We start from the raw sequence: 15282 nt of genomic DNA, 5'->3' as shown, positions 1-15282 counted from the left end.
AAACGTTTTCAGTATGAAAAGCGAGCAACTGTTTCACGACTATTCTCCAAGTGAATTTCCATTTCTTGATTCTTATTGAATGAAACGTCTAAGTTTCGAATCTTAATCATGTTTCAAGGTTCTCAAATTGAGTTTTATCGCAGATTTGGACTCCAAACCCGGAGTACCACCTGAAAGTGACCAATAAAGGCACTATATCTTTTGGTGAGTGCTTTCAAATACCGAATTGATTTCAAATATCGAATTGAACTTGATACGTGACCAAGGTGATTACATGTTATATACGTGAATTGTTAGGGTAAGAGTGTACTTTATCGCACTTGCCCTTACTTGATATATATATACTTGTTTATTGTTGAAACTGATTTGATATACTTGTTTATGATATGCGCACTTCCTGGAATTCCAGAAATCCTGCGGTAAGTTACTCAAGTCGAGCCGGCAAGGGCTTGGTCGATTGGGCAACAAACCCTGGGTCTCTTGATTGTCGAGTGGAGTGATATCTCCTTGACTAATCAGTATACTCGAGTATTACCACCCGTGTTTATTGAGGATTTTGGGCTCAGTAGGGGGTTTGAATGGTAGACGGAGAGTAGTGTAAGTGGTGTTCTACTGGATTGGTTACTTACTTGAAAGTTGACGGAGTGTCAACTATTACGTGATCAAGCTCTTGGTGTTGCAATGGGAATTTGGCTCCTGAGAGCCCTCCGTATCCTTATACTTTGGAACGACTATTGCTTATTGGATTATTGTTTCTTCTGAAAAACTTTTACACTCGCTTATTTTGAGATTGCTACTTGACGTGTTATTGCTCACTTTTATGAACTCTTCATGCTCGTTACTTTGCTATATCGAAAACTTGTACTTATAAATAATGGTCAATTTGCTATTTGGTACCTCACTGGGATTTTAACTCATTCCACGCCATTTTTTTTCCTTACAGGGGTACGAGCGAGGCGTGAGACGTGTACAAACTAGCGTAGTCTAGTTGTTTTGAATTTTGTAATTGTACTCGCACTAGTCGTTCGATTAGGGTTGAATGTACTGAAATCTTAAATCTTTTGATGTATTTGGGACTGTATGGATGGTTGAGATAAAATGAATGTATTTGTATGTTCGAAACTTGGGAACCGTTATTTCGTTTATTATTGAGGTTGCACCTTATTTTAATGGATGCGAGTGAGTGAGTCCTGGCGAGAGCTGGGCAGGCGGTCTGCTAAACCCTAGGATACACCCAGGGGGAGGTGGCGCCGTCACATCCTCAGGATGTAGATGCCTGTGATACAAGTACAGAAGTACAGGGTATCGCTTCTAGCCAAGAATGTGAGTCTAAGATGTTACACATCCTGAATTGGGGACAGTATGTTGCTTTACATTGTTATTGTCATATTCATTAGCTTTAGGTCTTCAAGATTGCATATATTGTACTTTCTTTCATTTGCTTTGTTATCTGTATTGTGTTGTTTTAGTTCACATAGCTCTCACCTTTTGGCAACGTGTGCTTCAGTGTATATACACCTTCCATTGTTTACAGGTTGCTTTGGGTGAAGCAGCTTTCTTGTTGGATTTGGCTTCTATGGAAGGCACCTGGGATGACAATTTGGAGCGGATTGCTAAATGTTATGGGGAAGCTGGGCTCCATGGAATTGCCAAATTTGTGCTATACAGAAATTGAACTAAAGTTGATTTTGGCATATGCTTATCTTGCTTTCATGTACATTTCCAATTTTGTAATCTGCTGCCGCCTAGAATTCTGGAATTACGTCTGAGGATGATATTTTGGATTATGTTATGACGTTGATTATAACATTCAATTGAATTCAAGACCAAGTTTCTGTGCCTTCCCAAGTCACCTGCACAAGCATGCCTTTGGCTATGAGTTCTGCAAAAATCCTAAAACCTCTTATAGAGAGCATACTCTCTCTCTCTCTCTCTCTCTCTCTCTCGAATGACCAACTTAAGATTTGAATACTCTTTTCGATGAATGCTTTATCCTTGTAAGTTCTATGTGTTGAACATAGATGATCTAGATTATTCCTCCTCTCTGTATTCTTGGTATAATAAAAAAAATTTAATTCTAATTCAATTGAAATGTATTCTTTTGAATTTTTATAGAATAGAAGAAACAAAGAGACACCCACCATCTCTCTAACATAGATATGCAAGGCACAAATCACAATGTAGTATTCTAGCCAAAAAAATTAAACCAATTTTCACTGTTGCTGGATTCCGCACTTCAGTTTTAGCATTAGTTCAACTTATGAAACTATTTTCTTGCAAGTGTTGTTTCTCTCTCTCCTTAATAGCTTCTTTAGCAATCCTCCACTTCCCCTTTTCTTACTGGGAATGATTGCCAAAGAACCTATCTCAGCTTCATCCTTTGAACAATTAACACCATTTGAATTTGTTACTTTCTCTGGAGGTTCTATTGTCCAATTCGGGCCAAAGGTAGAATAGCTATTACCCTCTAGAATAATTTCATTGGTTTTAGGAGACTTGAGATCCTTGGTCTGATATTTGTCTTCAGCTAGCATTTTATCTAGAAGAGATGACCGCTGGCGAGTATTCTTCTCAGGAGTTGTCATGGTGGCAACAACAGGATAGTTTATCAAAAAGGGCCTTATCAAAAAGAGCAGCCTTTATGGGTGAAGCCAATGTATCTAACTACTTCCCAGTCCTACAATCTCCCAGTTTAAGATAGTTTCTTGGCACTCCGCCAGCTTTTCTAAAGCTATTACAATCTCCCAGTCCTACAAATACAAAGCAACAAAAGAAATTCATGAATCACGATATTTTCCAGGAGAGAAATAACAGTGAGTGAAGGATTATGCCACCATCCATGAATTACGGAAAGATCTCAAAACAGTTCCAACAATCTAGGACGAAACAATTCATTTTGTGAAATGTGAGGGACAAAAAAATTTATTTTGTTAAATGTGAAGGACTACGGATCGTATTATGTAAATTTTAATTTGACAATTTTGCTCTTTAAAAATGATCACGTCAAAGGCATGTGATGAATTTTGACTAAAAACTAGTCAGAAACCTAGATAGAGATCAAATTTGACCAATTTGATTATGTAAGGGATGTAAAATACACTTTTAAAAATGAGAGATGAAAAAAGTTGTTTTACAAAATATAAGGGATATTTTTAATGATTTTTCACATACTGTACAATGATTATATACAATTTACAATCTGTTGGAAACTTTATACATTGTCCCCCACCCCAAATTTTTCCCTCACTCTTTTCTTTACATCTTTCTCCCTAGTCTCCATAACTAAACCAAAATTCTCCACAAAAATTCATAAGGTCAGTTCATTTTGATGAATTAGCGTTGCCTAATTACAATGTTTTCCATTTTCCCTTCTTGTTCAACTCTACCTTCTTTTGTCTGTACCCATGCCCACCAAAATTAGGCAACCAATATGGCCAATAACAGAGATTACTAGTGCAATGATGTCAAGCACTCCAGAACAACGAAAATGTGAGATTTTAGCCGTGTTTTGCTCATTTTGCATGCGTTCTATGCAATGGTTGAACTTTCTATTCATACTATGTCTTAAGAAAAATCCTGTTTTGATTGAAGGAAATTGTAATGCTAGCCATCAATCATGAAAATGCCTCTTACTCATTTCAACCTCTGGTGCCCATTTTCCTCTGGCTTGTCTACCTTTTAGTTTGACCCCTCTGCTAAATTGATTGAAGTTTCATTTTGTTCATTTTTCGTGCTTCTTGGATCTTAGATTAGTTCGATATTGCAGTAATCTTTTTTTTTTTTTTTTGAAGTTACGGATTGTTATTCTATTGTAATGGCCCTGGAAAATACTTCACATTTCGAATTGCTTCGTCAAAATTGCAGGGAAAGGAAAACTACTACTAAATTGAGAAGAAAGGCGGGGGGAGATGTTTGTTTTGAATTTTTTATTATTGCAAGTTACAAAGCCTTTAGGCCTTTAGCTAAAAATACATCCACATTTTTGGACATTTATGTATCAAATTTATTAGATTACTTAAGATGCTGGACTGATCTCCTCAATGTACAACATCAGTTCATAATAATATAGTCAATCAACTGACAACAGTTAAAACCAAATGTCTGCAACATTATAGGCTTGCAGTTGGTAGTGTCTAGCTACCACATGATTATGCTTCTAACCAATGTTTTAAAAATCGGACCGTTAATTGAACCGGTGAAGTGAAAGGGTCAAGATTCAACCGGTCGGACGGTTCAACTTCGGTTCAATGAATTTTTTTTAAAATAATTTATATAAATATATATATATATATAAAATAAGACATGTAATGGACTAATTTAATACTTTATATGATGAAAAGTTTACTATTTTTTAATAACTTTGATTTTAAAAAATAAAATTTTAAAATTATATGTTAAAACAAATTAATTTCATCTCAATTTCAATTATATCTAAATCCAACCCAAAAATATCACAATATTTTGAAATTATTTCACGTCTATGAGAATTTAGATATTGTAAACTTAAATTTTAATTTACGTTTTGAGATTTAGAGATTGCAATTTAAAAAATGAAGTTTGGAATTCGAAAGAAGTCAAGAAAATCGAAAATAGAAATGTAAACTTGATAAGAAACAAAAAATGAGATAAAAGTGAGTGGTTGTGGCATTAAATAATTTGGGTTAAAAAAATAATTCTTTTTTAATTTTTTTCAATTTAATGAACAAAAACAAAATTAAAAGATGGAAGAAAACATCAATAAATTAAAAATAAAGAGATTTGATTAAAAAGGGAGTGACAAAAGAAAAGAGAATAGAGAGAGAGAGAGTTGAAAATTAAAAAGAAAGGGCCATGAGAGGATGAGATTTTGTAAGAAAAATAAAAAAAAAGAAATATGAGTGTTTGTTTCATATAAATAAGTTATAAAAAAAAAACTAATAAGATGTGATGGTGCAACAGTTAATATATTGATCTTCTATTACAAAGGTCTTGAATTCGAATCTTGATAGTTGCATTTTGCAAAATTTTAAAAAAAAAGGGAAAAGTTGAAAACCGGAAACCACCGGTTCAATCCGGTTCGACGGTTTTCGCGATTCAACTGATTTTTGACCGGTTTTCTGACAAAGTCAATTATGGCATTGAACCGGACCGGTGCCATGACCGGTTCGCGGTTCAACCGGCCGGTCCGATCCGATTTTCAAAACATTGCTTCTAACATTCATTTGATATCAAGATAGATGCCAATCCAGAAGTAACACACTTAGAAGAACTAACTACAGCATCTTTCATTTTAAAAACTCACATAAAGGGTCGAAAGCTTTATAATTAATATATATAAGAGTTATAGTTCAATTTAAGAACTCTAACAACTCCATTAAAAATTTAAATCACCTACACCAGTTGGAAGTTTAAATCAAGAGATACTACTAATTATGCTTAAGATTCATCAGTTAAAGTTGTATTATTGAAGACTACATGGGTTAAGATACATAAGTTTTGCAAATTAGCGGGGAATTATTGAGTAGTTTGCAAAAACTATGCAAATCTGTCAAAGTGGATGTTCGTGGTGTTAGGGTGGTTATCTAATTTTAACCTTTGGTGAAAATCATCACCTATTAAACCCAAAATCTATATGGCGATTATTAAGAAATAAATTAACAGTAAAAATAGCGGAAGCGTACATGAATCCATATTGACAAACTTGATACTTGAATCTTTAGAGAATTTGGGGTGACTTTACAGGTCAACACGTATTTGCCAGTCCTTGAGAGAGGCCTTTAATTTCTCTCTAGTATCTTTCATGACGATGGGATATCAGGAAAGAGTTATTTTGTGGTATTAGAAAATACGACAACTAGAATGATACCTGTGACCTGGGGACCATAACCCTATTTATAGGTAACATTCCTGTTATCTTTTGGAATCCTATTTCAGCCCATCATACAAATAGGAACCCATAAGTATCTACACATTAAAGGCCCACATCCTATTAGATACATTAAATCCAAACTATATTTGATCACTTTAATTGGACTTAACCTTAATTGACAGCTTGCAATACATAATTATTCACATATAAGTCTAATGTTGGATTAAGAATCCAACAATCTCCCACTTGGACTATATATATAACCTTATAATTATGTTTCGCAATTAACCATATGAATTCAATTTTACTGTCATTATCATAATGTATCTGCAACCAATTCGCTCCATCAATCATACCAACATAGGATCAAAGCGGCCTTTGTTACACTTTCGTAACTCGACCCATCAATGGTTACATATATCGATACAATTGAATGACATGAATCATGATGTGGATGTGTAGCATGGAAATTTCATGTAATATGATCAAAACATGCCTATTTCCAACTGGTCCACGTTAAATTTTCATGAGATCAAACCATACCGAAGTCAGAATGTAGATAAATCTAAACTTTGTTTATGCATAAATATCCTTAAATTCTTAATAATAAAAAAATGTCATAAGAGCATTTAAAATAACAAACTCCCACTAAAACTGTACATCATTTAATACGACACCCATATGAACAGTATGCTCATGAAACATTTTGGGTGGCAATCATTTAGTAAGCGAATCCGCAACCATGGAGTTTGTCCCGATATGCTCTATTGATAACTGTCCACTCTATACTCATTCTTTAACAGTCAGGAACTTGATATCTATATGTTTAGATTTCGTCGAACTCCTGTTATTGTTGGAATATAAGACTGCTGACTTATTGTCACAAAATAATTTGAGTGGTCTTTCAATACTATCCACTACACGTAATCTTGTGACGAAATTTCGTAACCAAATTTCTTGATTGGATGTCTCATAACAAATTATAAACCCTGCAGCCATAGTGGAAGATGTTATGAGGGACTGTTTAGCATTCTTCCAGGATATGGCACCTCCAGCCAACAAGTACACATAGCCTGACGTTGACTTCATAGTATCTTGACATCCAGCATAATCGGAATCAGTATATCCAATGATTTCTAACTCATCTGACTTCCGATACGTGAGCATGTAGTCTTTTATTTTCTGTAGATACCGTAAGACCTATTTGATTGCTTTCCAATAATCTAATCCAAGATTACTCAGATATCTACCTAGCATCCCAATAATGTACGCAATATTCGGATGCGTACATATTTAAGCATACATTAGACTCCATACTGCTGAGGCATAAGGAATTCTTTACATCTCTCTTTCCTCAAAAGCATTCTTAAGACACTGCTCAAGACTAAATTTGTCTCCTTTAGTTACAGGAGTGTCACCTGATTTACAATTTTACATGTCATACCTTTTAAAAACCTTTTCGATATAGCATTTTTGTGATAGTTTTAAAATACCCCGAGAGCAATCACGGTGTATTTGTATGCCTAACACAAAAGATGCATCACCAAAATCTTTCATCTCAAAATTCTTAGTTAGAAATTTCTTAATTTCATGTAATAGACCAATATCGTTGCTCGCAAGAAAAATATCATCAACGTACAATTCCAGAAAAATATACTTGCTCCCACAGAACTTATGATATATATAATCATCAACTAAATTCATCTCAAAACCAAATGAGATGATCACTTGATGAAATTTGAAATACCATTGTCGAGACGCTTGTTTGAACCCATAGATGGATTTTTTAAGTTTGCAAACCATATTTTTTGGATCTCCTGATACAAAATTTTTTGATTGCACCATATAAATTGTCTCATCAATGTTACCATTGAGAAACGTTATCTTTATATCCATCTGATGTAACTCAAGATTGAAATGTGCCACTAATGCCATGATAATTCTAAAAGAGTCATTTGAAGAGACTGGAGAGAATATTTCTTTATAGTAGATACCTTTTTTTGTGTATATCTCTTAGTGACAAAACGAATTTTGTATCTTTTCACACTGCCTTTCGAATCTCTCTTGATTTTAAATATTCATTTACAACCAATGGGTTTCGCACCTTCTGGCAATGGGACAAGATCTTAGACATCATTATCCTTCATGGATTTAATCTCCTCATTTATGGCATCGATCCACTTTTAAAAATTTGAACTTTTCATGACTTGACAGAAGTTGATTGGATCATCTTCCATCAATCCAGAGTCATTCTCATGTTCTTAGAGAAAAACAATGTAATCATCTGACACTGCACTTCTCCTTTTCTCTAGTGGATTTTCTTAATGACACTGATTCTTGAAAAGGAAGAGTTTGTTCTTCTATAACAGTTTACTCTTTGACATTGTCGTGATTTGTCATGCCATGATCAAGTTCAGGAATAGGGTCCTGAACAAGAACAATGACACTTGTGAAAATATTAATATATTTCTCTTTAAAGACAATGTCTCTTACTGTATTTTCTCCCCCAAACTCGACATCCTCAAAGAACCGAGCATTTCCTGTCATAAAAATTGAATTAGCTGTGGGATCATAAAACTTGTAACCTCTGGATCTTTCAGAATATCCAATAAAATAACAACTAATCGTTCTTGAGTTCAGTTTCCTTTCATTAGACCTAAAAGGCCTTACCTCAACTGGACATAGGTCTTATATAGATGGTTTAAACTGGACTTTTTCTCAGTTCAAAGTTCATAAGAGGTTTTGATAGTTGCTTTAGTTGAAATTCTGTTAAGAATATATACTGTAGTCTTAAGTGTTTCTCCCCAGAGTGATTCTGGTAAGGTAGAATGACTTATCATACTCCTTACCATGTCTTTAAACGTTCTATTTTATCTTTCAACTACACCGTTTATAGTGGATGAACCCAACATAGTATACTGTGGGACGATACCGTATTCCTCTAGATATTTAGCAAATGGTCTGGACGTTGTTCACCTGAACCGTCATATCTACCATAGTACTCACCACCACGGTCAGATCTGACGCTTTTAATTCTTTTATTGAGTTGATTCTCAACTTCAGCCTTAAAATTTTTGAACACGTCCAGTGACTGTGACTTTTCAGAAATGAGATATATGTAGCCATATCTTGAAAAATCGTCTATGAACGTTATAAAATATTGTTGATTATTCCAAGCAGATGTGAAAAATGATCCACAAATATCCATATGTATAAGTTCTAAGACGTCTGAAGACCGATTGGTTTCAAATATTCTTTTATTGGTTTGTTTCCCCTTTATACAGTTAATGTAATCATCAAAATCTGTAAAATTTAAGGGGTCGAGAATTTCATTTGACACAAGTCTTTCTATTCTCCGTTTGGAGATATGTCCCAATCTCTTGTGCCATAATGCGGTTGAATTCTCATTGATTAATTTTCTTTTTACTCCTCTAGTACTCAGATGCAGAGATTCATTAAATGAGCCAATTGTATCAATTAAATATAGATTATCATAGTATATTAAAGAACTAGAACCAACTAATTTTGAATCATGAAACAATTCAAATTTTTCATTTCCAAATGAACAAGAATAATCAGATTTGTCCAAAACAGAAATAGAAATTAAATTTCGTCGAAAAGATGGTACAACAAATGTCTCATTGAGATCTAAATAAAATCCGATCTTTAACAATAATCTAAAAACTCCAATTGCCTCAACTTGAACTGTTTTGCTATCGCCCACATAGATATATCTTTCATTATCATTAGACTTTCGGCAATTCAGGCAACCCTGCATAGACACACTGATGTGAGTTGTTGCACCAGAATCTAACCACCATGTGTGTGTAGGTACCAAAGTTAAATTAATCTCAGAACAAACTAAATTAAGAGACAAACCTTTCTTAACACGCCAAGTGTGATAGTTGGTGCAATGCTTCTTTTGATGCCCTTCAACTCCACAGAAGAAACAACTATTCTTTCTCTGATCATTTGATTTCTTTTGTTGTTTCTTTTGTGGCGTTGTACCTGCAGATCCTTTTTCCTTCTTTCTTTTAAGTCCCTTACTTTTATTATTAGTGGGGATACGGGGCAGGAGCGGTCCTCAGACGACCGCTCCTGAACGGTCTCCTCACAATAAAAAACGTGAGGAGACAAATGAGCCAAGTCAGCAAGGCTGAAGCAGGGCACAAAAACGATGCCGTTCCAAATAAAAAAATGTTGACTTCTAAACGGGAGCAGACGGAGCAAACGGAAGAGAATTGGTTTTTGAAATTCAAGTTGAAATTTTGAATTAGCCGCAGAAAACAAAACTGAGGGAAGCGTTTTCATGTGCTTGTGAAGGTAATCTACTCTGACCAACCACTCACTGAAAGCAGAAAGCTGAAGTTCAGGTGGGATTCAACCTACTAGGTGTTTCTAGGTGAAGTGGGTGTAGTCTACTCTGATGAAGGTAGCAATTGACAGAAAAGTGGGTGGAGAGGCAGGCGGCATGGAAGAAGCAAACAGAGATGAAGCCAAAGTTTATCCGTAAAACTGAATAGCAGAAGCAGTTGTGGTCTCCAATTGGGTATAAGAGTGTTGTATGTATTCTGAATGCGTGCAAGAGCGGCGGTAAGGTAGAAGCAAATAGAGGAAATTCAGCATCTCACGAAACCAGATTTTGTCCTTCAACTTAATAGCAGAAGCAGCTACGTCTCCGACTTCGGTGAAACGTGAAGCGTATTAGCAGACCAAGGTAACATGACTGAACCATGTCAGTAATTGTGACCAATAATTTATCACCCAAATGCACATCTGTTAAAGGAAGGCTGAAATTAGAGTCACTGAAGACATAATATGAAAATGATAGAAGAATAGTGAAGTTGTACTGTATTTGTATGTGTGTACCGTATCTGTGTGTGTGTGAGCATTCAGCTTTTCAGTGATGGACTATAATGGGATAGTAGTTTTTGGAAGACCTAGGGTTATGTATTCAAGTAAACCGTCGACTGGAATTAGGGAAAGATGAGAGAAATAAAGTCACATTTAACAAGTGAATGAATATACATCTTGTTGTAAATTAGTTACATGTTATAGCCACCGTATTACAATTGATATGAATTATTGTGCATCTAGTAATTGGTCCATGCTCATGGAGCAATATTAGTTTGCCCCTCTCCTAACCATACAGTGTGTATAAAATAGAGGCGCAGAGTTGAATGAGGTGAAACAGAGGAAAAGACACATATGTGAATAATAAATGGGTGAACCTTGTGTTGTAAGTCAATTACATGATGTAAGAAATATATTACAATGAGTAGAAAGTACTTGTTTGGCCCTCAAAATGTAGAAAAAGTAGAAAATGTGGAGTTGGTTTATGCGGTTGTCATTAACGAATGACATAAGGTCCAGTAAGTTAAAGAATCTAGAATCAAAATATAATCACCAGCGTGGATGTACATACAGTTAAAATAGACTTACATCGTGTGACCAATACATTACAGTCCGTATAAGTTAGTGTACATGGAGTTGTATTTGTACATAGATAATGTCGTTGTCTTAGAGTAAAAGTAAGGTGATGTGAATCATTAATCATATTGATAAGCGTAATAATAGGATTTGGTATACGAGTAATGTGTGATTCATAACACATTATAAATGGTAATATACATTTATATTGTCGTTTATGTACATACTATTCATGAAATGTTGCAAATTAGGGTGTTTGATGCATAATTGGCAGGAGTAGAAGTAATGGATTACAGCAAATTGGCAGAAAATGGGACCCCTGAATTAGGAATGGAGTTCAACAGTGAAGAGGATGCGTACAAGTTTTACAACAAGTATGCCTTTAAAATGGGTTTCAGTGTACGTAAAGACTATCTGAATAAAGATAAAGACGGCGTGACCACGTCTAGGAGATATAGTTGCTGCAAGGAAGGTGTGAAACGCAAGTACGAAGGTGATGTGATGCCAAAGAGGACACGAGCGCCGATGAAAACAGGGTGTGGAGCTAAGATGGTTATCGTGTTGTTTAGAGGGACAATGAAGTACCGTGTGCATGACCTTGTCTTAGAGCATAATCATGAGTTGCACATTGCTCAATGTGCTCACATGATGCCATCACAAAGAAAAGTGAGTGTGGCTCAAGGATTCCAAGCTGAAATAAGCGAGGATGCTGGGCTTTCATTGAAACAGAGCCATGAGCTTATGGGAACGGAAGCAGGTGGAATGGGTAATGTGGGATATACTCGGGATGATCTTAAACGATATCTTCGAACGAGACGGGAAAGGAGCTTGAAATATGGAGAAGCAGGTAGCATGCTGAATTATTTTCAAGAGCAAACACTCGAGAATCCATCCTTTTTTCATGCCGTACAGCTGGACTGTGAAGAGCAGATAACGAATATCTTTTGGGCTGATGCAGGAATGTTAATTGACTACAACTTTTTTGGAGACGTAGTCACATTCGACACAACCTACAAAACAAATAAAGAATACCGGCCACTTGGAGTATTTGTGGGTTTTAACCAGCATAGGCAAATTGTGATATTCGGTGCTGCCCTTATGTATGATGAGACGATAGATTCTTTCAAATGGGTGTTTGGTACATTTTTAGAAGCAATGTGCGGAAAACATCCAAGTACCATACTAACCGACCAAGATCACGCCATGGCAGCCGCTCTTTCAATTGTCATGCCTGAAACATTTCACGGTCTATGTACGTTTCACATAAGGCGTAATTTTATGAAACATCTTGGCAATCACTACAAGGAAAATAGTGATCTTCCATACATGTTTGGTGCCTGCATGTATGAGTTTGAAGAAGTGGAACAATTCAATAGGGTGTGGGAGGCGATGGTGAAGAAACACAATCTTGAAAATAATGAATGGCTCTCAGGGTTGTACAAAATTCGTGATAAATGGGCAAGGTGCATGATGAAAGAAAGATGGACCGCGGGAATGCGAAGCACCCAACTCAGCGAAAGCCTAAATGCAGCAATTAAAAATCATTTGAAACTGGATCATGACCTTGTGCAGTTCTTTAGACATTTCAATCGGGTGGTTGATGAAAAGAGATATAATGAACTGATCGCAGAATATGAAATGAGGCAAAAGCTCCCCATGGTAGGGTTAAGACAAACACCTATGCTTGTGCATGCATCAGAGACGTATTCACCAACCGTATTTGTTGCATTCCAAAATGAATATGGTGAGTCAACAGCTATGGTTATATTGAGACAACAAGATGCAGCGATGTTTGTGGAGTTTACGGTCATGAGGTATGATGGAGGACCTGAAAGAACAGTAGTATTCAATCGGAATGATCTAAGTGTACGTTGCAGTTGCAAAAAATACGAGAATGAAGGCATTTTATGTGGGCACGCGTTGAAGGTGTTTGATACCGTGGGCATAAAAATAATTCCTCTTGAATACATTAAGAGGCGATGGACAAAAAGAGCTCGGGCTGGAGACTGTTTTGATCGGCGAGGACAGGAAGTTGTGACTGATCCTAAAGTCATGATTTCAACTCGTTATCGGGAGCTCGCTCCAGCCATGATTAAGGTCGCAACTCGAGCAGCAATGTCGGAGGACACCAGCAAAGTAGCAATCACTGTCATATCCGATTTGTCAAAGAGAGTTGAGCTCCTCCTCTCAGAAAGTGAAGAGCAACCTTTGCAAAATCAAAAAAATCTGAATATGGAGGAACGAGATAAAATTGAAATTGTAAATGAAATGGGGGAGGCAGTAGTCGCAAGAGGCATTAAAAAACGAGGCTGTGGGAAGAAAAGTAGAGTGATGCGAAGTTGGGTCGATAAATTTGACAGAGTAAAAAGAAAATCTAGATTATCAAGGACTACACAGACTACGGTATGGATCAAAATTTGGTACTTGGGAAACATTTATGCTAAAATTAAGTTATTGTTATACTATTAACTAAAGTTTAGGTAACATTCATTATGAAATAATATTATTACCGTGTCAATACTGTAGGTCTCAGAATCGGAGCCGACATCGGTTTCATTTGAGGAATACATGTTTATGGGATGCCGTTCATCTACTGACTCTGTTTCGGTTAGTATAAAAGGGACATGACTCTTGCTTTTATCTGGATGTTTCTAACAGCCTAAATAGTTACATTGATGTTACATTATGTGATAATGTTGTTACGGCCGTCATCCCTCCTGATATACGTATTTTATTTGTGTTATACAATGATTTTGCCCATACGAAACTTGTAGACGCATTCAATGAGTCAGACAGTGAATGGCCCTCCAAATGCTGTTGCTCCCGATATCGATGAAAATCAAACGGTATGCATACATTTAGTAGTTAAAATAAAACCTTCTTGTTCATGTAATAGAGCTACCTTTTTTTCTTTAATTGTAACGGTGAGCTCCCGAAGGCTGTCAAATCATGCAAATTATGTAATTAATGTATGCTCGCTTTAATAACGTATTATTTTTTATTATTTCAAGGTCCACCGTTTCGCTAATCAGGGGCCTCCTGCAAGTGTCCCTACAGAATGGATGCATCCCAGATTTTCTATTTTTTCCAAGCATAACTCCGTCAGAGATGTCTTAATGGTCTGATATATCATTTTTGTTATAATGTCTAGTCCAATTTAACTTTATAAGTGAGCAATATAGGCACTGGTAATGATTTGTTGACAGTCGATTACTTATATTATATAATGTAGGAGGAGCGTGGGGCAATTTCAACACACTGTGATGTTGATGCATATCATGCATTTGCACCATCACCTCAGGTGACAAATTTTTATCGTTACAGCACATATTTATGTAATGTTATTAATTGGAGACTTGGACATCGTATATCATTAATCATATGTTTTATTAATAATATTTGCTGATTTGCCATCGTTACGCATTTCAGGGAAGAAATAACACACAGGGATTGCAACTACGCGTTGACGTCGCCTCCCCCCAAAATGAGGTTGATGAATGATGTGTAACTGTACATTTTGAACGAGACATTAAGTGGTTATCCCAACTTGAGAATGCTGCATATGTACGTTACAAGCAGTTAGTAAGCTGTTACAACTTATTGACGAGGTTATACAGGCACCATTGATGTTTCACTCTTTTCAAATTTAGACAAGTGGATTACAATGCAACAAAAAGGAAGAACGAACAGTACACAATGGGTTACAACCAGTTAGGGATCTGTTACTGTTACGTTACAACTAATTACGACTGTTTAACAATCATGATTAATATCCAAATATGGTAAGCAATTTGTTTGAGTAGAGATTATAATGAGTATAGTTTTACCGCTACCCTAACAAACATTGAACTACATCTCTTGTTATCAGTTGTATCCCATACAACACCTGGGAACGCCGTCATGCATTAGACAATGGGGTATGTACCTTTGAAAGTCATCGTCGCTTGATTCAGTAAAGTCAGATAGGTCCGGATCGGATATAAGCATGGGATCTGCTAAAATGT

General features: G+C 35.9%; 1 protein-coding gene across 1 annotated transcript; it reads left to right on the top strand.

The window, feature by feature from the left end:
- Positions 1-11568: 11568 nt before the first annotated feature.
- On the top strand, positions 11569-14998 carry LOC113703603 (protein FAR1-RELATED SEQUENCE 5-like). The gene is made up of 6 exons (XM_072072996.1): positions 11569-13681; positions 13805-13885; positions 14053-14124; positions 14290-14397; positions 14511-14579; positions 14708-14998. The coding sequence occupies exons 1-6, from the start codon at positions 11609-11611 to the stop codon at positions 14777-14779; spliced, it is 2475 nt and encodes an 824-aa protein (XP_071929097.1). The 5' UTR covers positions 11569-11608; the 3' UTR covers positions 14780-14998.
- Positions 14999-15282: the final 284 nt, after the last annotated feature.

This window comes from Coffea arabica, chromosome 11e (assembly GCF_036785885.1).
Source record: "Coffea arabica cultivar ET-39 chromosome 11e, Coffea Arabica ET-39 HiFi, whole genome shotgun sequence".
Classification (NCBI taxonomy): domain Eukaryota; kingdom Viridiplantae; phylum Streptophyta; class Magnoliopsida; order Gentianales; family Rubiaceae; genus Coffea; species Coffea arabica.
This window is presented reverse-complemented; position numbering and strand designations above follow the sequence as displayed.